This window comes from Mesocricetus auratus, unplaced genomic scaffold (genome assembly GCF_017639785.1).
Source record: "Mesocricetus auratus isolate SY011 unplaced genomic scaffold, BCM_Maur_2.0 Super-Scaffold_15014, whole genome shotgun sequence".
Taxonomy (NCBI): Eukaryota; Metazoa; Chordata; class Mammalia; order Rodentia; family Cricetidae; genus Mesocricetus; species Mesocricetus auratus.
The window spans coordinates 38,079,929-38,105,131 of NW_024429186.1; the positions used below are offsets into that span (position 1 = coordinate 38,079,929).

At 37.4% G+C, this 25,203-nt stretch overlaps 1 protein-coding gene across 2 annotated transcripts in view; it reads right to left on the reverse strand.

Moving 5' to 3' along the window:
* The window catches only part of Pals1 (protein associated with LIN7 1, MAGUK family member), a 77,750-nt gene that overhangs the window by 20,721 nt on the left and 31,826 nt on the right, over positions 1-25,203 (reverse strand). The window contains exons 2-4 of one of the 2 annotated variants that reach the window (XM_013115406.3): positions 23,453-23,538; positions 20,463-20,750; positions 5,166-5,374 (exon numbers count right to left, since the gene is read on the reverse strand). In XM_013115406.3, coding sequence (XP_012970860.1) covers positions 5,166-5,374; positions 20,463-20,727 — 474 coding nt within the window. In that variant the 5' untranslated portion in view covers positions 20,728-20,750; positions 23,453-23,538. Of the gene's footprint in view, positions 1-5,165; positions 5,375-20,462; positions 20,987-23,452; positions 23,539-25,203 lie in introns of both variants that reach the window. The other variant, XM_005072745.4, reaches the window with a different exon arrangement.

A 25,203-nucleotide genomic window follows, 5' to 3' on the forward strand; every position in this document is an offset into this window, starting at 1 on the left:
AACTTCATGAAAACTACCCTAACTTAATTTAAAATTTATAATCCCTGACTAAAATACCTTTCTATCGACGGAGAAGGCAACTCTGAGAGGGAAAGACAATTTTGAATTTAAAAATTTATCAAGACTTTATAAAAGCTACAAATCAACTTAATAATATTCTATGTACAACTTCTTTGTTTCTACTTTTAAGTCAGTTTCTGAACATTTCTGAAATGTTTCTTTAAAAACAAGCAAGCAAGCAAGCAGGCAAACAAACAAAACCCCTGGCAACATGTAGTGGTGGCGCACACCTTCAATGCCAGCAGGCAGGAAGCAAAGGCAGGCGGATCTCTGAGAATTTGAGGCCAGCCTGCTCTACAAAGTGAGCTCCAGGACAGACAGGGATACACAGAGAAAACTTTTCTTGGAAAAAAGAAAAAAAGCCAAAAAACAAAACCCAAAAAAACTAGAACTCTGATAAACACCCCTTTCTCTGTCAGCAAGCCCAGACGTTATCTATTCTAGTGTCAGCACACATCATTAGCTGCATTTACAAGGCTAAAGGAATTGAAGGACAGTTCTTATACATTACTGGTCCCTTCCCACCAGTGAATAATCAGAATATATTAAAAACTCAAGACCACAAATCTTTTACAATGAAAACAGATCTGACCAAGTATTAAAGACAGAGAAATGACCAATAACTACACAAAAATAGTCTGGTAATCATGATGGAAAAGCAAATTCAAGCAAGCACCACAGTAACAGGAAAGCTGGCAAGATGTTTCAGTGGGTAAAAGCATTTGCCACCAACCTGATAATCCAAGTTCAATTCTCAGAATCCACATGGTGGAAGGAAGAAACTGACCCCTCAAAGTTTTGCTGATTTCCACACTCACAGCACTGCACACACATGAATACACTCACATTCCACAATAAATGTGAAAATAAAATAAAAATGAATCACTAATAGGAAACAACCAATCTCAACAGGTTTAAGTGACTAAATACAATGTGGGATAGTCACACAATACACTACACAGAAAACATTACAAACTACTGGGGTTGGAACTTAGATGAGTGCTAACATGCCTATTATTTGTAAAGTGTTGGTTTCAATTTGATACATGCACAAAAGAGATGAACCTCAAGATTACACTGGGGGCTGGAGAGACTGCTCAGAGGTTAAGAGCACTGGCTGGTCTTCCTGAAGTCCTGAGTTCAATTTCCAACACCCTCAAGGTAACTCATAACCATGTGTAATGAGATCTGGTGCCCTCTTCTGGCCTGCAGGCATACATGTAGGCAGGACACTGTATGCATGATAGATAGATAGATAGACAGACAGACAGACAGATAGATAGATAGATAAATCAACAAAAAAAGGTTACAACGAGCAGAGGAAATCAGATGGGGTCATGGTTTAATGCAAAATGACCTCGCAGGCTCATGCTTTTGAACACTGGATCCCCAAGTGGTGGTGCTGTTTTGTGAGGTTAAGGAAGGTGAGGCCTAGCTGGAGGAAGTCTGTTGCTGGTGGTTTATGTGTGTATTTTATGAGTTATAAACTTTGCTTACAGCAACTATGTCTGTTCCTGACCACCAAGGCAATATAGCCAGCTGTCCTACATTCCTTCTGCCACAATAAGCTATCCCAACCAACATAAACTATGCCCTCCCAAATCCCGTGAGTACAAACAAATCCCCCCCACTCCAGTTGCTTCTTGTCAGGTACTTAGTCATAATGACAAGAAAAATAACTAATATTGTGTGTTTACTTGTCATGCTCATAAATAACAAATGAGTAAAGCAGGAAGCAGATGAGCATATGACAAAAGGGGCAAGAGTAGAAGATGTGGCTACTGTCTGTCCAGGGCCTTGAGCGAGCTTTGTGCATGGTGGATATTTAGTAACTTGGTGGTAGATGATAGATTTCACAGGTGTATACACAGATATTTACACTGAAGCAACCATAAAACATGATTTTTAATAAATATAAACTATCTCAATAATGTTGGACATACTATACACAGCACCAAAGAAATCTCTATGTATACAGTTACTCCTCAGTATCACACAGAATTAGTTACAGGGACTCTTGTTCCATACCTAAATCCAAGGTCACTTGAGTCTCTTCTATAAAAAGGCAAAGTATGTTAGTTATACCTTTCCATCCATATGCTTTAAATCCCGCCCCCCTAGTAATGACACCTACTATAATGTAATAGCTATGTAGTAATGTTTAGGGAATAACAAGGAAAACAAAGTCTGTGATGGGCAGCCCAGTGCCACAGAGAGGCAATTGTCCATGCTTTTGGTTTGTTTGTGTACACTGCTTGGACGTCACACCTGCTAGGCAAGCACTCCAGTACTCAGCCTCTCACACTTACTTTTACCAAAATGAGATCACACTATTCAAACTGCTTTTATATTGATTGGATGTTCAATTTATAAAACAAAAAATGACCACTGTCATCCTCACTGCCTCTTTCTCAGTCACAGGGTCGAGTCTAAGATCCTTAGCATTAAGTACCACCTGATTCTTAACTCTTTTCCAGCTCTGGCATTACTCGTGCCTGTAGGGTCCACTATAAAACCACTTTTTTGTTTGTTTGTTTGTTTTGTGAGACAGGGTTTCTCTATATTGTTTTGAAAGCTGTCCTGGAACTCCCTCTGTAGACCAGGCTGGCCTGGAACTCACAGAGATCCGCCTGCCTCTGCCTCCCATGTGCTGGGATTAAAGGTGTGCGCCAGTTTCATAAAACCACTTTTTCATATACCATACTATCTCCCCACAATCCCTGTGGTCATGCTACCACAACTAAGTTCCTGACACAGACACACACACACACCAGTATTTCAAAATTAAAAAAAAATCAAATTCTATTTCCTGATACGTTGACTTACATTTTGCTCATGTTTTTAGATAAGCAAAAATTTATTTCATGAAATTCAAATTATCTATCTTTTCTTTAAAAAAGTATAAACACAATATTTGCTTTTTTATTTTTATTTATTTTTTGGTTTTTTGAGACAAGGTTTTCTCTGTGTTGTTTTGGAGCTTGTCCAGGAACTCGCTCTGTAGATCAGGCTGACCTCGAACTCACAGAGATCTGCCTGCCTCTGTCTCCCAAGTACTGAGATTAAAGGCATGTGCAACCAGCGCACAGCCTCAATCTGCTTTTTTGCTTTGTTTTGTTTTTCGTAACAGGGTTTCTCTCTATTGTTTTGGAGGCTGTCCTGGAACTCGCTCTGTAGACCAGGCTGGCCTCGAACTCACAGAGATCTGCCTGCCTCTGTCTCCCAAGTGCTGGGATTAAAGGCATGTGCGACCACGCCCAGCCTCAATCTGTTTTTTAAAAAAGTAATTTTTCAGGAAAACATATTTAAGTTACCTTAAGTAAATAAAAAAATTAAAGAAATGGAATAGAAGTGGTATTTTTAAATTAAAAAAATGTATTTCCGGCCGGGAGGTGGTGGCGCATGCCTTTAATCCCAGCACTTGGGAGGCAGAGGCAGGCGGATCTTGTGAGTTCGAGGCCAGCCTGGTCTACCAAGTGAGTTCCAGGACAGCCTCCTAAACAATACAGAGAAACCCTGTCTTGAAAAAACCAAAAAACAAAACAAAACAAAAAAATATATTTCCTGCAGTGATAGGGATTGAACCTAGGGCCTCACATATGGTAGACCAAGTCACACCCAGTGTTCAACAGTTCTCTCAATGAAAAGAATACCACAAAACTAATAGGAAGGAGTCCATCAGCTCTTTGAAACTGATAGATGGCCAGTTTCTTCCTTTCTAGAAACAGGTCCGTATGTTACTCAGGGAAACAGTAGACCTCTCTATTACCTTGTATGTTAAGTTTTGCTATTTTAGGTATTTCAACAAGGAAAACACCTTCCTTAGAGACACTATGCTCATATATAAAGTATCTCCTAAACTAACCTATAGTTTATAGCTCTTAGAAATTATACTTACTCCTAGCCCCTTTTCTATATTTTATGTAGACTCAAAGAAATACACTTGATGTTTTCAGAATTATTTTTTGTAAGATTACAATAACCTGAAATTCTATGACAGAATGCATACTATTTCCAAATCAGAGCTTATTTGTACTGCTTTAAAACCTTCAATTTAGCCAAGTGGTGGTGGTGCACGCCTTTAATCCCAGCACTTGGGAGGCAGAGGCAGATAGATCTCTGTGAGTTCGAGACCAGCCTGGTCTATAAGAGCTAGTAGTTCCAGGACAGCCTCCAAAGCCACAGAAAAACCCTGTCTTGAAAAACCAAAACAAACAACAAAAAACTTCAATTTGAAAGATGCTTGGAGCTTTTGAACCTAGAATTTAAAAGCAACATGTTAACAAAAGAAACCTTTATAGAACTGGATATTATGGCTGGAGAGATGGTCAGCGGTTAAGGAACAGGTTTCTCTTCCAGGGGACCTGTGCTCAGTTGCCAGCACCTACATGGCAGCTAACAACTGCCTGTAACTCTAATCTCGGGATCAGACTCCCTCTTCTGGCCTCTATGGGCACAGACATATATGCAGGTGAAACACATAAATACATAAAATAATAAAAATTAATAATCTGCAACATTTATATTATTTTGTTAGAAAGTCCTAAATTATCAACAATGTATCTTTTATTTTGTTTTTTTGTTTTTGTTTTTGTTTTTTTTTGAGACAGGGTTTCTCTGTAATGTTTTGGACCCTGTCCTGGAACTCTCTCGGTAGACCAGGCTGGTCTCGAACTCACAGAGATCCACCTGCCTCTGCCTCCGGAGTGCTGGGATTAAAGGTGTGCTCCACCAATGCCCGGCAACAATGTATCTTAAATAGTCATATATTTATAACCCCTGATTATTAGGGATTATCAATTTAAATGAGTTTATAATATATAATGGTTAAAACCATACGAAATGCATTAAAACTGAAACATTTGTTACTCTCTATACTTATTTTATATATAAAATTAACTCTTCATGATCAGTATTAACTAGGTTATAAATACTTTCAGAACATGAGGCATGCAGCAGTTTTTTTCTCATTTCCTATTGCACTATATTAACAGGTGACCACTATCAATTACCTCAGACAATAATCACATCAGTCTTGCTAACAGTCCACTTTATTGTGACTAATAACTACCCTGTGGATAGCAATAAGATGTTTAGACACATACCTCTTGTACAAGGTCTTGTACATTGGAGATAAGAGGAAATGGAGGACTGGCCTTGTTCATGTGCACTGTGACAGCGTTGTGTATCTTGAACGCATTCTGAAAATCTTTGTTTTGTACAAGTTGTAAAAGCAGTGAAATATCCTCCTGGCTCTGAGAATCAACCAAAGTGTGTTGGATATGTTTAAGTGAAGAAAACAAGTCTTCAACTTCTAGTAGGAAAAGAAAAGTTGTCCCAAAATTAATTGTTTCAGTTTAAATTCAACATGTTTTAAGATAAAATTTCTTGAACAGTAAAACTTTATGTCCTTAGGGTAAAAATAGTTTGCATAGTTTTAAGTGTCTATCACTATTATTTTACTAACACTACATAAAACTGTTAAAGCTACAAAACACAAAAACATGTATTTTAAGAAATTTTTAATAGAAAAATACATGAGGGAATGTAGAACTAAAGTTAAAAATATCAAGAATCTCACTATCTAGAAATATTTCCCTGGTTAGCATCCTTTTTCACTTAACAGTACACTGTAATTGCTCTCCCACAACACTAGTTTTAAAAGAACATTACAAGTAATGGGTCCAACATATCTTACATGGCTAAAGCACAACTTATAATAATCATTACGTTAATGTTCAACACTTAGGATGCTTTCATTTTAACTATCATAAGCAATATTCCAGTACAAAAAAATCATTGATGCATATAAATCTGTCTGAGATTCTGTAAGATGACTTCTAGAAACAGGTGCTGGGGATATGGCCTAGTGGTTAAGAGCACTCACTGGCTGCTCTTGCTGAGGACCCAGGTTTGACTCCCAAGCACCCACACAGCAGCTCACACACTCTGTTCTGGCCTCTGCAGATACCAGGTTTGTAGATGGTGCACATACATACACACAGTCAAAATACCCACACATATAAAATAAATAAAACTTAATTCCTAGAAACAGAACTTTTACTCAAGATTCTGGCATTTTAAAAGCCAAACTTGGGACTGGAGAGATGGTCCAGGGGTTAAGAGTACTGGCTGCTCTTCCAGAGGACCTCGGTTCAATTCCCAGCACCCACATGGCAGCTCACAGCTGTCTGTAACCCCAGTTCCAGAGGATCATGCATCCTCACACAGACACATCTGCAGGGTAATGTCCATAAATAAAAAAAGGCAAACTCAGCTGGGCAGTGATGGTGCATTACTTTAATCCCAGCACTTGGAAGACAGAGGCTGGCAGATTTAGGTGACTTTGAGGCCAACCTAGTCTAAAAGTGAGTTCCAGGACAGCTAGGACTGTTACACAGAGAAACCCTGTCTTGGGGGGAAAAAAAGGCAAATTCATTTTAGAGTTCAATAAATTATATTAGTAAAGATTGTCATTACCAATATTCAATATCATTTACAAAACTTTAATAAAGAGAATGAAGTTTACTCATGTTACCAACACCTTAGGGTGTCTACTGCTGTGATAACACACCACGACCAAAAGCTACTTGTGGAGCAAAGAGCTGATTTCATCTTACACCCACAGAGCGGTCTGTCACTGAGAGAGGTCAGGGCAGGAAAGCAAGCAGGACAGGACCCTGAAGGGAGGAACTCAGGCACAGGTCTTGGAAGAACACTGCTTACTGGTTTGCTCCCCCTCTGCTTTGTTCAGCCTGCTTTCAACAGCACAGGAGGGACACCACCCAAATTGGGCTGGGCCCTCCCACATAAACCACCACTTAAGAAAATGCTCCACAGACACGCCTACAGTACAATCTGATGGAGGCCTTTTCTCAATTGAATTCCCTCTTCTCAGATAACTAGCTGGCATCAAGTTGACAAAACAAACTAGCTATCACAACCAACTAATTTTTGTTGTCTACAAAACTAATGAAAGTGTCTCCTAAATTGTGAAAGTTTCTGGTCTCTATGTGGGTTTTTTTTTTATGCTTGTTGGTATGCATACACAACACACTCATTTTTCCAAAAAATGATTAGGCCCAAATCATTAAGAACCATTACTAGTTTCTTCCCGTTCCCCAACAGGGCTGTGTGGGAGTATTAAAATGAAAATACTTTAGAACTTTTAAAAATCTTGACTTTCAAAATTATCCATGATTTTTGGCACATGTTCCATTCTTTTTTTTTTCTTATTTTCTAAAATGAAAAGTCCCTTTGTAATTTTGATCAAAACTAAGTTTGTAAATGAGTGCGAAAGACATATAGTGGATATTTTTATATACAGTCACTGGGGAAATGCCTAAACTCTTCTTAGTTCTGAAGAAAAGCTACTGACTTTCATTCCTTCATCTTGTATGCCACCAATTTAACGGCAGTCAATTTTTTAAAGTTTACACTGTATTTTGTGTGTATCTGTGTGTGTGATGCATGTGTGTGGAGGTCAGAGGACAAGTTGCATGTGTCAGTTCTTGCCTTCCATTATATGGGTTGAGCTCAGGTTGTCAGGTTTGGTGAGAAGTACCTTTATCCACGGAGTCAAATTTTAGGCAGGCTCTAAAAGCAATTCCATTGATTCTTGAAGTTTATTATCCTTCCCTTCCCAGATCAAAACAACCCTAGTAGCCCTTGGTGTGTGTGTGTGTGTGTGTGTGTGTGTGTGTGTGTCTGTCCACACACTAACCTATCTCATTAAGTACACAGCACAATGAGAAAGTATATGGTTATCTACATTTTAAAATGGGAAAAACTACAATGACCTAGGAAACTGTACCAGAACTATGTAGGATTTGAAGAGAGATAGTTTTGGCACAAATTATTATATTCACTTTTTTTTTTTTGGTTTTTTGAGGCAGGGTTTCTCTGTGGCTTTGGAGGCTGTCCTGGAACTAGCTCTTGTAGACCAGGCTGGTCTCGAACTCACAGAGATCCGCCTGCCTCTGCCTCCCAAGTGCTGGGATTAAAGGCGTGAGCCACCAACACCCGGCAAATTATTATATTTACAAGAGCAGGTAAGAATATAGCATTTAAGACTGCCAAATTCCAGGAGGTGATCATATTAATAACTTTAAAACATTTAAGTAACTTTAAAGAAAAAATTATGAAATCTACAGAGCAGTTAATTGTCTACAATCTTAAGGGAACTACAGATACTTCCCAAAATGGAGGGAGTCTTATTAAACTGTTAATGACTGTTAAAAGAGGTGTTCGTCTGGGAAATGAGATGAGTGAGGAGCCTCAGGTCCCACTGCTGACTGAAACTAATAAGCAACTCAGTCCAGAAGGGAACTGCTTCTCAGGGTGTCTGCAAAACCAGGGAGAATGAAACTATTTTAAGACAAAAAAGTTGATGGAGAATCTTTTCTGTACACTAAAGCTACTTAACAATGATATAGTAATAACACATTTTTAAAAATTATCTATTTTCACCTCTTTAATTACTCATATTATTTCATATTTTCACCTATTTGTTATAATAACTGGTATTATCCTGTATACGTAGATTTTCTAGTATTTTTAAAGGCAGATCTAACCATACAGTGACGCTGTTAATTTTGTAATTTAAATAATAATTATTCATTAGAATAAATTCCTAGAGTAACCTTACTGAGATTGTAGAAACACTTAAGACTTTGATATACATTGCCAAACTGACTCCCAGACTTGTGAGTGCCTGCTTTGAAACATATCAAACTAAGGATTACTGATCTTTTATTCTCTGGTGAATGTATTTTTACAGGATATGACCATTTGTATTTCCTTTTTCAATGAATTTATCCTTCATAACTGGAATTTCACTGATTGTACTGCTATTTCTGCAGTCTTAAGTGGAACATACTGAATGCAATTTCATTGCTATATTAAAAATAGGTTTTAATCAAAAGTATAAAAATAACTAAAGAGGAGGGTAGGGAGATGGCTCATAGTGTGGTGATACATCATTTGTGATTTAATAAAGCCACTGGAGATCAAAATGGAAGCTAGCCACAAGCCATCGAGGTCAGACATGGTGATACACACCTTTAATTCCAGTACCCATAATAACAAGCCATGGAGCCAGGCAGTGGTAGCATACACCTTTAATCCCAGGACTCAGGAGACAGGCAGATGGATCTCTCTCAGTTCAAGACACCCTGGCCTACACAAGAATGAAGAGTAACAGAGCTCACACCTTTAATCCCAGCACTAGGAAGGTGGGGACAGGAGTGATATGACTGGGTAGAGAAAGGAATATAAGGAGGGAAGAGACAGGAACTCAGAGCTTTTGCCTCTGAGGATTCGTGGAGACAGGATTGCCATTCCAGCTGGGTAGAGGAAGATCTACTGGCTTGGCTGCTTTGCTTCTCTGATCTTCAGTTTGAAGTTGGAACCCCAACACCAATCTCTGGGTTTTTACTACTCAAGTTACATCATAGTATAAAGTGTCTGCTACACAAACAGGAGGACCAGATTTCTGGTCCCCAACATCCACTGCTTATGTCGGCCCTGTGGAGTGGAGACAAGATTCCCAAGGGCAATGGCTACCTGGACTAGTTAGTTGACTTGGCAGGTTCTGGGTTTAGTCAGGGACCCTACTTCAGTAAAATGAAGTGGAGAGCAATTGAAGAAGATAGTGGATACCAACCTCTGACTTCCACATACCATGTGTACACATGTGTACATGCACACATATGAACACACATATACACATCTGCCCTCCCCTGCAAAACAAGACAAAATAAAACACTAAAGAAATTTAAGAATTATATGTCTAAGATTACTACCACAAATACAATTACAACTTCAGTGTCTCTAGTGATAGCATTAAGTTGATTATAATGTACCATCTTCTGAATAAGAACTTAAGGTATTTACATAAATTAAATTAGCATAATAGAAATCATGTATTTGAGACTATTATTCATGCCTATTTTCTCAATTACTATGAGTTTTCTCTACTATGAGTTGCGGTCTTTTAAAAAAAGATGTATTTATTTTTATGTTTATATTATGGGTGTTTTGCCTACATATATGTATATGCACTGTGTGTGTGCCTGATGCTTTTGGAAGCCAGAACAGGGCATTTGATTACCAGGAACTGGACTTACAGACTGTTATAAGATACTATGTGGATGCTGGGAATTGATCTGAGTCCTCTGGCAATAAGTGTTCTTAACTGCTAAGCCATCTTCCAGCCCCTACTATGAGTTTCTTATGTTTGATTTTTTTATTCTACTTCCTCCTCAGATTTTAAATGAAATATACAAATAATTTTTTCAAGTATATCAGATCATGTAGTCATAAGTCAGGAAAGCCAACTAGGGAAGTAGGAGGGCTACCTAGACTAGGAATGCTGACTCAGCAGGAATGTTTGAGACCAGTACTATTATCACTTTGGAAGATTAGCAGAGTTAAGATACTGTTCAGAGGCCAGGTATGGTGATGCACACTTTAGTCTCAGCACTCCAGAGGCAGAAGGCAACTAAATTTCTCTGAGTTTGAGGCCAGCCTGGTCTACAAACATTCTAGAACATCTAGAGACCCTGTGAAAACAAACAAGATATTGTTCAGTAAGTAAGTAGGAAATTTGTAGTTAAAATGAGACGTAGTTTCCAAATTTGAAGAAATTGGTAGGCTTCTTCTGTTCATAGGATCTGAAGTAAGGGATACAGTTTCCAAAGAAAGGTCATGTCTAGCCAATCTGTCCACATTGATTTCTAAAGCTGTTAAGACCATGTGGCAATTTGTAACTCAGAGGGGGGAAATAAATGAGTCTAGAGATGCCTTTCACTCAGGGAGCTTGAGAACAAAGTGAGATACACAGGTACAAGCAGCCAAAGATTAATAATAATACAGCTGAATCTTAAAGGCGACTCATAACATGGAACCTATGCACATTCCAGAATCAAAGTAGGAGCTGGAGAGATGGTTTCATGGTTAAGAGCACTGGCTGCTTTTCCAGGATCGGGGCTCAATTCCCAGCATCCACCTGGCAGCTCATAACCATCTGCAAGTCCAGTTCCAGGTGATCGGATGCCCTCTTCTGGCCTTGATGGGAACTAGACACACAGTGGTGTACAGACATACATGAAGGCAAAATGCCCATACATAAAATTAAAATAAGTTAAAAAGATGAAAGCAGTTAATGAGAAAACATGAGAACTACACTAATTCTAGAAATACCTACAAATTTCAACTAGGTTAAAGACCAATTTTAAACTTGTCCCAAGTAGCATTCTTTACACCAATGCTCAATTCTATCCCGTCCTATTTGTGTATGTTTCTGTTTTTTCTTTAATTAGTAAAAACTTTTCACCAAAGCTTCAAATGCATCATCATAATCAGTGTCACCAAACTAAACTAGATCACCTGCAGTGAAACTCAGCTTTTATAATTAGGTATTACCAACCATTTACTCACTAAAACACTGTAAGTATCTGGTTGAGTTACATAAAGTTATTGCCTTTCCTGAATAGAATAATATAGTATATGTTTTATATGTATTATTTCACTTAATCTTCATTAAGACCTTGATAAATGCTTCTCTCTGTCTCTCTCTCTCTCTCTCTCTCTCTCTCTCTCTATATATATATATATATATATATATATATATATATATATATATATATGGTCTCATGTAGCCCAGTGTGGTGGTTTGAATAGGAATGGCCACCACAGACTCATGTGTTCAAATGCTTGGTCCCCCAATACTTACTTTCAAAGATTAGAATATTTAGTTGTAAATTTAAAATGAGGAGCTTTGTCCTAAACAGCAGATCTTTAAAGGCCTTAGAAATGCTATATGCTGTATCCTCTAAGCTATTTCAGGACAGTTCATTTCTTACCCAATTAAAGAAATGCACCTCCCTCTAATGGTTGTAACTTAAATCTACATTAAATTCTTCAACAGTATACAACGTCAGACTGAATTTCAAAACATCCTATCAGACAGAACTGTCAAATGTGCATGTTCTTCTGAAATTAAGATGAAGATGGGGTGCAGATGTGCTCAGGGGAGCACTCGAGTAGAAGATACTTTGGATCCACAAGACTAACTCAGTCCCTAGCACCTAAAGTAAAGCAAAACAAAATCCAACAAGCAGGACAAAAGAGAAACAACCCAAAGGACAGAATAAGACTTCCTTCATCCTCACCATACAGACAATGGACAGGACAGAGAAAACACATGGAAGAACCACAGGGCTAGTAAGAGGGAATGGCATGAGGGCCAAGCAAGGGAGTGGTCAAAGGGAGTCAGTCCTGAGGCAGAGAGTATACAAACAAGGAGGGTGAGAGAGTCTACAGTGTGGACGCAGAGGTAACACGGCAAGGGCGGCTTTGCTAATCAATTCCAGGGTTACAACTTTCCTATAAAGCATCTCTTCAAATCTAGATCAAATTTCCCACTGCTACAGTGTGATTAGTTCTTCCTTGCTTGATTCTCAGTATAAATTACTTTAAGTTCCCACTATCATATGTATCTAATATTTCATGTGATTTAAATGTTGATTGCATATGCTAAAGGAAATCAAGTATATTGGCTTTGGGATATAATAAAAAAAACATAGGTCCTTAAATTCATTTCCTGACTTTTTTCCAGTCTTGGTTTGCTCCTAAGAGTAGAAAAAAGAATGAAGACTCTAAAACAGGCAATAGGATTGGGCATGAGGGCACAACCTTATAGTTCTAGAGTTCAGAGGTGGGAGGCAGAAGTATTGAAGTTAGAAGCCAGCATGGTCTACATAGGGAATATGTGCATACTCCTATAACTTTTGTTTTCAACATAATTTTACCAAAAATAAATCAGTGCTACATCATTCAAACTTTTTTACACATACCTGAAATTCAATTCTATATTATTAAGTAATACTAATTTTTAACTTTTTACCCTCTGCCAAGACTTGCGTTTTCCTTTTATGGCATGTTAAATGCTTGACAGGGCCAGAAGAGATGGCTCAATGGTTAAGAATACTTGTTGCTCTTGCAGAGGGCCCACATTGAGGTGGGTGATAGTGTCAAAACCATCTGTAACTCCATTTCCAGAGGATCTGATGCCTTCTCCTGACCTTCAACGACTCCTACATGTATGTGTTGCATAAAACTCATGCCTACACTTGAATTTAAGCTATTTTTATTGTCACTTAATTACTTGTGGTTTTGGACAAATTATTTATTTTTCTGAACCTTTAGCATTAAGATTTTCTTGATGCCCAAATGGAAAACTGTAGTAAGCAAGTGTATACTAGTATTTGGAAATTTTTATTATTGCTTTTATTTGTTGCACTGTTAATAACTTAACCAAAGCTTGCCATATACTAGACAAGTAGTGCTATTATTATGTTAAAACTGTCTCTAGAATTTTTTAAATTTAGCTTAATAATTACTGTTCAAGCGATTTCTTAAGTTTGTGATTATTTTAAACAAATCCCTACTGACCTAGTCCACTAAAAACCCAAGTTCAAAGGTCTGCATTTTATGTTATTGAGTTTAAAAAGAGAAAAGGGGGGCTAATAGTATAGCTGCAGTGTAGCACCTGCTTAGAGGGAGCCAGGCTTTGCTTGGGTTTGATCCCTGGGAATCTCAATGCTGGGTTAAACCTCTAGATTGTCTACTATGGATAAATGAAAACACTAAGTAAAACTGAGATTAATTCCCAGAATATGGCTATCTTTGTACTGTGAAACAGCTGTAGAGACAGAGGTCTTTAGCTTCTGTGGGTAATTTTAGCAATTACCCTGGTTCTATTCCTGGGGACTGGAGAGATGACTCAGTGGTTGAGATAGCATAAGGCTCTTACAAAGAACCCAAGTTCAGTTACTTAAACCTATGTGCCTGTAACTCCAGCTCCAGGGGAATCTGGTGCCCCTGGCCTTCCTAAGCAACATTCCAGATGTGTGCAAAGCCACATATAGAAGACATACATATCAATAAAAATAAACTTAAAAAATGCTCCCAGATGCTTGGCCAGATTCTCAAGTATTGGAAAATAGCCTCTTGCTTACTATTTACCTATTTTGGTTTGTTAGTTTTTGAGAAAGTCTCCTTATAAAGCCCAGACTGGTCTGGATCTCCCTATGTAGACCAATCTAAAAACTGAACAAAAGTTAGTTTATATTAGAAGTGTATACTTTTATTTCATTCTTTATTCATTTTTGTTTTATCTTTTCTTCACATTAAAATATCTGGTATAAATCAGAAGGTTTTAACCACAAAATTCAAGAGTTTTCTATACAACTATCAAACAACTTGTGTGTGTGTTTGTGTGTGTGTGTGTGTAACCTTTCCTGCCGCCTCCTCAAGGATGTATCAATTACACAGTCACATATGTAATAGAAAGCAGTTTTGTCTAGCTTATTCCCTTTATTCTGCCTACTTGTTCACAACCCTGGCCCCAAATTATATAACTGTTAATACAAAACAAACAGGAGCTGAAATACATAGCCTAAAAATACCTCAGAATTACTGATTCTATTTCCTTCTACTCTAACTACAGCTTTTCCAGGATTTGTCTTATAAGATAGTTTGCTCTAATGGTAAATGAGAACAAATATTTTATTTGTAATAAAGCAAGGTTTATCAATTTTAAGGAAATCTTAATACATTAAAATTCTTTCAGTTCATAACAGCATTATTTACTTGAAATTAAGTTCCCAAATCACTGTTTTCTAATTTTTGGTACAATTCTGACTGCTTTGAAAAAACATTCAATTTATCCCTTCTGAATATCTTCTGTATAAATTCCATTTTTTGAACTTTACTATTATACGTTACCAAATTTACAAATACTTTCATTAAAAATACTCCTTCTAGTCACATTTTCAATTCTTATGGAATATTTTGTCTACTCACAGATAAAATGATGTATCGTTTGGAAACTGAAGGTGTCTTCTCAAAGAAATAAACCAGATGCCCCTTTCTTCCCTTGCTTAATGTTGTTTCTGGCTATGAAGAAGGCTGAAGCTGTCTCCTGTCATGTGTGTTTAATTAAAATACTGACAAGCAGACACTTAATCTTAAAGGAGTATTTCTGTTTTAGTCTGATGTGTTAGCAGATTATTAACAGAGAAAAATATTTGGTAAATGCCATTACACTTCTTTAGAACTATTTTTTAGTTCTTGCACAAGATGATGAGTTTCATTATATTTATTAAATCTTCCAAGAAACAAATTACTAATAGCTAGCATTATAATTCAATTTACATTAAATGGCCTTAAATTCAAAGGCCATAATGAAGGTATTAATGAAAACCACAGTAGATTATAAATTGGAAGAAAGAATAATTGTCTTTCAAACCTGTGTTAAAGTGACTTATGGAATCCATGGCAGGAACAGGAATGAGTGGGGAGTACAGCTTAGTACTGGGGGGAGGGAAGCGGAGGCAAAAGTAGAGGGAGAAGAGGATAAAGAAGAGGAAGAGGACTGGAAACTCACTAGAAAGACTGAGACAGGAGGATAACTTGAGACCAATTTGATCAACATCATGAGGAAAAAAAGGATTTTGCAAATTAAAAAACAAGTAGAATAAAACTAAAAACTAAGTCACTTTCTGTATGAAAACAAAACATTACATTTTTCTTAAACTTGTTGAGAAATGAAGGATAAGCAAGAAGAAATAGGGAATGACGTATTTCTGTTCTAACAAAATCCTCAGGTGGGGAAACATTAAAATTCTGTCATATAAACATACTAAGTACATAATTTTCCCACTTGAATTACATCTGAAGGCATGCAGCAGACTTCACTATCTCTGAACACACTGTCAAATAACCCTTGAACAAACTGTCAGATCCTGACCAAGGGCTGCCCCTCCCCTAAGACTTGTTGAAATCCCCGCTGCCATGTTGAAACTCCAGCCCCTTCCCCTCACCACCTTTGCCTAACTCAGTCACCCGTTATCACCTGCATCCTGAAAGCTGCATCATGGTAGCCTCTGGTAAGCAGGGCAGGGCAGTTTTAAAGGATAAAATGTCCTTGTCTGGACAAACAACTCCAGAGGTAGACTGTACGTAGTACCCTGAAGCTGCACTTAACTTTCCATTCCCAACATCCCTATGTAAACTCCAAGTACTCCCTCTTCCCTCTGCAGAACACCCCCCTGCACACACATCCAGGCGCATCCTTCCCTGCTTGAGACAGTCCTTTCTGCTGAGGTCAAAGTAGTCTCTTTCTACCTTCTGTCTTTTTAAGCTGTCCTGGAAGTCTAATATACGTTATCTATGATTTTTTAAAACAGAAGCATGAACATCTGAAATAGACATTCTAAAAAAGAAATTGCCAAAGAAAAGTAAAGGAGATAGAATAGAAACTGCTCCATAGTTGAAATAAAAAGATTCATGGAAGAAAAAAATGTAGCATATATATGATGCTTATGGGAAAATTAGGGTTAGCATGAGCTCTGGTCAAGTACATGAAGTGCAGGCTAAATATCACTCTCTTTTTAAACCACTACTTGCTGCAGTATCAACTCCAGATCTGGCTAATTAAAATTTGACCCTCTCAAATACTAGCTTGATGTCTTAAGCAACTGTGACATCAATGAGATTCAACTGTTGTTTCTTTTATTGTCTTGAGACCAGGTCTCACCGTGTTACCCTGGCTGGTCTGGAACTCACAATCTTCCCACATTAGTTTCCCAGTAAAAGGATTACATGTGTGCACTGGTACTGGCTACTTCCTTTATCTCTGAAATAGAGATGACAGAGACCTTAACAGGATTATCATAGGAATAATGTTTGCTAAGGCACCTAGATTACTGGGTTCAACAGACATGGGAATAGTAGAATAAATAGTGATAATGACATTAAAAAAATGGGAGCATCTCTTTTATTACATCTAAGAAACAGTAACTACAAGAAAAAGCACCTACCTTTAAAGAGAACACAATGTATAAGACAACATTTCTTAAAGTGACTTCTACTAGCTTCTAGCACATCTCTGTAAGTATTTGTATGTGCAGGAATAAAATTCATTGATTGAATATTCCAAGTGTGGGAATATGCATCTGCCATCACTTATCAATCTTATTAGATCTACACTGCCTACTAACATTATAAAGGCTTAAAAAATGCTTTAATGAGAAAGTTTTTAACCTAATATTCTCATGTTTTTTGGACACAGAACTCTTTTGCATATAAATCATATACTAGGTCCAGGTTTTCAGTTTTTGTCAGGCACAGAATTTAGAGATAATACAGTTGATCCCACATGAACAGCTCCTGTTTGTCTTACTGATAGTCCGAAGATGTAGTGATTGTTTTCATTATTATTTAACTTCGCTTTCCAGTAGCTTGATTAAAAACTTGAGTTAATACAAAAGGTGAAAATTTCAGATCACTTGTAAAGAGCATACATATAATGCCTATAGTAACTGATCATTTGTGATGGTTAGTTCTTTTCAACTTGACACAAAACTAGACATACTTGGGAAGACAGACTCTCAACTGAGGAACTGCATCTTACCAGACTGGCCTGTGGGCATGTCAGGTAGGCATTTTCTTGAATACTGATTTTTGTGGGAGAGTGTAGACCACTGAGGGCAGTGCCACTCAGGCAGGTGGTCCTGGGATGTATAAAAAAAACTAAGTTGAGCAAGCCATATATATCATACCACTGAGTAGCTTTCTGCCACGGTTCCTACCCTAGCTTCCCTCAATGATGAACCATGATTGGCACATGTAAGCCAAATAAATCCTTTTCTCCCCAAGTCACTACTCTCAGTTATTGTGTTTATCATAGTAATAGAATGCAAATTAGGACAGTGAGTAGTACCAGGAGTATGGTATTGCTTGATAGACCTGACCATTGTTTTAGGAGAATTGTGGTGAAAACTGGGACGTAGGGCTGGAAAAGCCTTTGAGGGCTTAGAACTTAACAGGTTGTTCTGTTAACACCCTAGAAGAGAAGAGTATCATGGAAAATGCAGACAATGGAGACCTAGCATGGGAAGGGAAGTTTGAGAGTCAAAGATTTTATCAAGGCTGTTCCTATGATACTTTCACATTAAGAATCTGTGGTTTCTGGTTGCTGAGGTTGAGGAATCATTGGTGATTTCTAAGAGACCAGCTTCACTGAAATGAATTTTTGCTTTAATAAGACACTCAAAACTAGTTAGCAGAGGTTGAAAATCCGCTGTGATTAACAAGAGACTAGCAATGCTGAGGTGAATTTTGTTTGACAACTATTTCCTCTGGGTAAACATATGAAGCTGTGGTCCCAGCCAACCCTGCATCTCAAGATGGCAGATGAAACTGGCAACGTGAAAGTCTCCCATATGGGAGCTGGTTTTTGTTGGCACAAAATTTCAGGGCTGAAGAGGTCATGTAGACAAGCTGAGGCCTGGCATCTTGTGGTAGGGTGGGAAATCCCTGAAAGGACATGAGTGGCCATCAGTGAATATGTAGCCTCCATTGCAGTGGAGACTCCAGAATATGGTTAGATGTCAATACCTTGGGATAACCACTAAAAAGTATGGGTGGAGTGCAGTCAACTTGAGCCTGTGACACAAAGTGTGTGCTTTGTAGTTGGCAGAGCTAAGAAGCTGAGCTGCCCAAGTCCTTTGGTACTTAGACCATAAGAAAGTCAGGGCATTGAGCCATTTACTCTATTGAATTTAGGATTTTACTTTGATTTGATTATAACTGTAACGGTTCTTCCCTTTTGGAATAAGAAATTATATAACTTGTTGTTTATTTTTATTATTTTGATTATGTGTATGGATGTGGGGAGCATGTGCATATGAATTCAAGTACCCAAGAGGTCAGTGGTATGAGATCACCCTGGAGCTGGGGTTATAGGCAGTTGTAAGCCAACTGATGTAGGTGCTAGGAATTGAACTCAGGAAGAGCAGTATATGCTCTCTCTCTCTCTCTCTCTCTCTCTTTTTTTTTTTAATGGTCCCAGGCATTTCCCAGAGGGGATTCTTGACCTTTGGAAATGTAGGGACCAGTGTTTCTTTTTCTTTTTTTTAAAGATTTATTTATTTATTTATTACATATACAGTGTTCTGCCAGAAGAGGGCAACAGACTGAATTGTAGATGGTTGTAAGCCATCATGTGGTTGCTGGGAATTGAACTCAGGACCTCTGGAAGAGCAGTCGGTGCTCTTAACCTCTGAGCCATCTCTCTAGACCCTTGTTTTGTTTTTAGAGAAGCACGCAGTTAAGAGATTTTGGATTTTTAAGAACTTGAGCTATTAAATCGCAGGAATTTTTAAAAGACTGTAGAAGTTAGACTGTCTCATACTGTGATGTTAATTGGGGACAAGTAAGAAAGGAATGGTTATGGCTTAATAATGATGGATTTGTATATCAAGTTGACAATGGGTCAGTTGTGCTGGTTTTCATTAATCTGACATAAACCTAGACATACCTGAGAAGAATCTAAGTTGAAGAACTACCTCTAGCATGGCCTATAGGCATGGCTGGGAGCTTTTTCTTGATCAACGGCTGATGTGAGGGAGCCCAGACTATGGTGGGTAGTACCATTGTTATAAGGCACATTGGTAAGAATTACAATACTCCCTCCAAACTGAAATTCTCCAGGGAGGATCATGAGCCTCGGGAAGTAAACAAAAAGACACATGTCAGGGAGAACAGAAGTTTAGAATCTGATTCTTCAGGACCCCTACCTAGCAGGGAAAAAAGAAGTAAACAATTATTGGGGGGAAAGGGGAGACTCTGGCTAGCTAAGTGGCTGAAATAGAAATTCAGACTGTCAACAGCTGTCAGCTGCATAGAGAGAGAAGCTTGCAGTTTTGGGAAGTTGCTATCCACACTGGGGTAGGCTTTCTGGTACTGCAGCTGTTTTTACATGATCCTTGCTCCTTGTAAGTAAACTCTTTATCCACAGTCCTGTTAGGAACCCCAATAAAAAACGTATTGGCTCACCAAACCGGACATTGGAGCAACCATTACTTTGGTCTGTCTTGGCTCCTTTTCTGGGATGAATAGACATGCATCGCATATCTCCAGAAAAAGTCTGTGAAACAACAGCCACCCTTGGGCAGCTTAAAAAAAAAAAAAAAAAAAAAAAAAAAGCTCTCTGCGCAAGCAAGTCACGGGCAAGCCAGGAAGCAGCTTTCTTCTATGGTTCTTGCCCTGGCTTCCTCAGTGACAGACTGGGACTGGGACATGCAAGCCAAATAAATCCTTTTCTCCCTAAGTTGCTTTCAGTTGTGATGCTTATCACAGCAACAGGAAGGAGAGTAGGACAATATTTAAACCAATGCTTTTGTACTGTGACTAAAAGTAAACAATTCTAAGTATAAAGAACTGATCTTAATCTTTGATTCAACTTGAAATTTCTTATATTCTCTTAAATCTGGCCCTTCCCATACATATTTCTGTGAGAGTATACATAAATATACTGTGTTATTTTTACTTACCTAATATTTTCACAGCATAGTGAGGACTTTCTAAAACGATTCCTTCTTCTGTGTCAAATATAGGGTTATCTATTCCAGTCTTTGGAGGAATCTGAGCTAGTTTCTTAAGTCTCATGGAAGAATTTAGGTCAAGTTCTTGCTTTTTCCCTTCTTCCTCACGCCTACGTCTCATATCCTCCTGCTGTTGTCGAATACGCTCCAACTGTGCACTTCTTCGCACTGGCATCATCCTGGTGCCCAAATCTCCAGGGCAGTCAACAGCCATCTCTCGGTGCTTCTGATGTTCCTCTGGTGGTGCAAGATCAAGATTTTTTATTCCGGTGGTTGATTCCTCTGTTACATGCCCATTCATATACGATGTTGTCATGGTTATCTATAAAAACCTGTACCACTTTTTATATATCAATTTTTCCTATAATGCCAATTCTCTTAATTCTGTAGTATAAAATCCATGTTACTTCAAAGAAAAAAATAACTTCTCATATCACATAATAACGCTATGAAAATGTATCCATGAGGGAAATCTAAGGGGAAAGATGGAGGGAAAAGTATAAGAATTACAATATAAAAACAACTTTACATAGCCCATTTCCCATTTCTATACAATATAGCAAATATCTACTAAGTTCTTAGTATAGTTTACAATGCAGATTAAGGCCATTCCCTTTACTTTACAGATAATGTTGAGGACATTAAGTTATTTTTTAAAGAGTTGTATCTCAACAATATGAAGCATACTATTTAACTTACAGGTTAAGAAAATTGATTCACTGTAAAGTTTAGCAGAGTGAGAAAGTAGTAGCCAAAATTGGGTATAAAGAGATATTTCAACAATCACTTTAAACATCTCAATTTTATGCTTAATTAATACACACAGGATTAGTTAACTAGCCATGTTAATGGCTAACTTGAAATACATAAAGTATTTTTGGGTAAAATTCACTTTTTGTGGAGTTTTGCAATAAAGACGATGCTCAAAAACAATCAGTGAAACTATCTAAGGACAAAACTACATTGGGTTAGAAAAGGGTTATGCAGAACATCAGTCTTTATAACTGGTGATACTTTATGAAGAAAATTAAGATTAACTTTATAATGACTCATTTAGGGAAAATGGTAGTTTCTGTACCATGACAAAAACAAAGACATATAACAAAAGGAGCACAGACAAGAAAACTGAATGTTCATTTTGGCTCTACGATATTTCCCTGCTTGTTAAGGATAGTCAGTTTCCTGCTGAACCTGAAAGTCATTTAGAAAATTTACTCATAGAATGTTTTTCAGTTTTATAAAAGATAATGTATACAAGTTACAAAATGAATAAATACGTGCATACTAGTATTAATTTTATTCTATCTTAAGAGTCCTCCAACATAAATTAAACTAGAAAAATATTTTATTCAATGGCACTAGCTTTTCATCAAGTTACTTAGGCATAAATAAATACACAGGCTGTTTATGTGTGCAGACCCACACATTCAATTTAATTAGCTTCTTCTGCCCAGGCTTTAAAAATATTGACAATGATGAGCCTACTACCTCCTTGAGTTGAGCATCACTTCAGTAAATATGTTTAGAGTACATTGCTGACTGAGTGAAATTCAGGTTTTCAGACAGTATTCCTAATGCCACTGAATCTTCTTTCAAATGTCATTACAGTGAAACAGGGAGAAAAGACAAACTACTTAATACAAATAAATACCTACAGAGGCTCTAGGAGAACCACTAAGATTCCCCAATCAGGAAAATAGATACAAACTACATGAACCACTAAGATTGTATTTTTGTAAGAATGTCAGATTATCCTCCATCCAAACTTTGTCTCTTTATTTATAAGCATGTGGCCTTTTTTTTTTTTTATACCATATTTGCCATTATGTTGCTTCTGTTCCATGAAAATCAGAGCTATTTATATTAGGTGATCCTTAAGCTTTCTCTGTTAATTATAAAAAGATATAAGCTAGAGAGTTTATTTAATGTTTTCATTATAAGTAAGCAGAAATTTGTGTAGGAGTTACTATAGTGCTATGGTTAATTTTAATTTAAAAAGCCTTGGAGTTTACACATTTCCAAAAACAAACTCTTAATTTTTTAATTTGTAATCATTGGATATTTAAAAATGTATGCATATTCACTATACTGAATTATGAGAGAAAATTATAAATCATACATTGGATCAGACTTCTCTTTGTTAGACTATTATCATACTGTGTACATGGATCTAGTCTTTTTTCTCAGAAGATATCTACAACTAGTATTAACCCACTCATCAATCTATTTTGCTTATCTCTCCTAAGTGTTCAGTTTAGTGAGAGAGAAAAAAATTCAATGCTTATTTTTCTCTGGTTTTCCTCATCAGATTCCAAATGTATTAAAGAACAGGTTATGTCTCATTTTTACATCTCCAGTACTTAACATGGTACATGTGATGGAGGAAATGTTCAAGAAATATCTGCCAACTAAACTCGAGGATCATAAGTTCAAAGAGGATGCAGACATCTGAAACAGAGTAACCAGAAACAAAGAAAACATAAGGATACAGTTCTTTAAGCTGCATTTTGAAGTACAGCTATCCATACAGAAGTAGGATCTGTTGTAGATAAATGGAAATCACATGACCAAATGATAGAGATGGAGGAAACCAAAACTCAATACCAAGAAACAACCACTTGTATCAAAGCTGGGAAACAAAGCAGGTTTTCAGGGAAATGGTTTCTTATATAATCTTAAGCTTTAGGTAGAGAGAGATGGGAAAGGCAGACTTCACATGCATGAATATGTTCGCTGCCTACCTAGAGTCTAATCCTCCCCCTCCTGTTCATCTTTCCTTTTCTTTTCTAGCATGGAATGCCCTTTGACCAGCAGCTGGAAAGTCTCATTTTAAGTGATCAACATTCCTCTGACATTTTAAGAGGCTGGACTACGTTTCCATAGAAACAGCTTTGTCAGCTAATACAGGAGTCAGGCCAAAAATAGTGAAAAGAACTTACATTATGCAAACTGGAAAACCTTGTCTTCTATCCTTGTTTCTCTACTCTGTTTTTTCCCCCAAAAATTTCAGGTTAACTTTCTTATTCTGCAAAACAGAAAAAGGAGATAATTAACTTGGTGCAAAAAGTGTTACACAGTGTTTCATGGGGAAGTGAAAAGAAAAAGGCAATTATGACATAACACCCTTTTTCAGATAGTTAGGATTTTTTTGTATAGTTATAAACTTGTGTATATAAACTATATAATTTTTTTGCACAACACTATCATCCTAGTCACTAACAGATATCAATTAAAATCAATGTTGTTATATATTAGTGTTACTAAAATTTTTAAGTGGTCAGTCATGTTAATAATGGCAATATCAGTCAGGCGGTGGTGGTCCACGCCTTTAATCCCAGGACAGTCAGATCTCTTGAGTTCAAGGCCAGCCTGATCTATAGAGCAAGTTCCAGGATAGCCAGGGCTGTTACACAGTGAACCCTGTCTCGAAAAACAAAACAAAACAAAACAAAACAAAAAAAAGGCAGTATCTTTTTTTTTTTTTTTTTTTTCAAAACAGGACTTCTCTGTGTAATAGCCTTGGACCCAGACAAATTAATGAGCTCCAGTTTCAAAAAATAGGGTGGAGAGGGATTGAGGAACTTACACATACACATGTATATGTGTATATCCACACAAACACACAAAGGGGGAAAAAAGCTAGTTACAAAAGCCCACACACTGTATGATTCCATTTATTGTCTAGAACTGGTAAGACAGAAAGCAAGTAAGTTCCTTAGTAATCAGGTGGGAAGGTGGGCAAGAGAATTGTAATTGAGGTGTGTAGGTTTCTTCAGGGAATGATAAAAATGATTGGTGGTTGTGGTCATACAGTTCTAATATACTAAATGTTAATGAACTATACAAGTGAATTGGGTGAGCTGTTGGCATGTAATGACATAAAACAATAAAGCACAATGAAATAACACTAAAAACACTGTATATCTTGGTTGTCAATCTGACATACCTGGAAAGGGGAGCCCCAACTGAGAAACTGATTCCATCTGACTGACCTCAGGGCATGCTAGTAGGTCATTTACTTAATTGCTAATGATGTAGGAGAGTCCAGCCATAGAGAGCAGTCCCACCTTTGGGCAGTTGGACTTGGGCTTTAAAAGGAAGGTAGCTCAACTGGGGGAGCAGGTTAGCAAGCAGTATTCCTCCTAGTCTGATTCAGTTCCTGCCTCCCCATTCTTGCCTCATTGATGGACTGTAAAATGTAAGATGAAATAAACCTGTGCTTCCTCTAAGCTGTGTTTATCACAGCAACAGAAACCAAACTAAAACAATAAAATCATTAAAATTAAAGACTAGGGGTACCAAGCATTGAAGGAAGGTGTGGAGAAACCGAAGCTCTTTATCTGATGTGATGTAGTTCACAGGACTCGGTTCTCTCCTCCTACCATGTGGGTCCCATGGATGGAACTCAGGTTTAGAAGACGTGGCAGCAAGCATCTGAACCTGCAGAGCCTTCTCTCCAGCCATACATAATTATTTTTGAAATTCATTAAACTGAATACTTAAAATCAAACTCTAATGTAAGCTTTGCCGATCTATCAATTTTAAAGGAAAAACAAAACAAAACCTCATTGTATACTTAAAATGAAATCTAGAGCTGGGGAAATAGCCCAGTCTAGAATTCTTATTTAGTATGCATGAGATCCTGTGTTCAAATGGCAGTCTACACTCACATATACACCTAAAAAAAAAT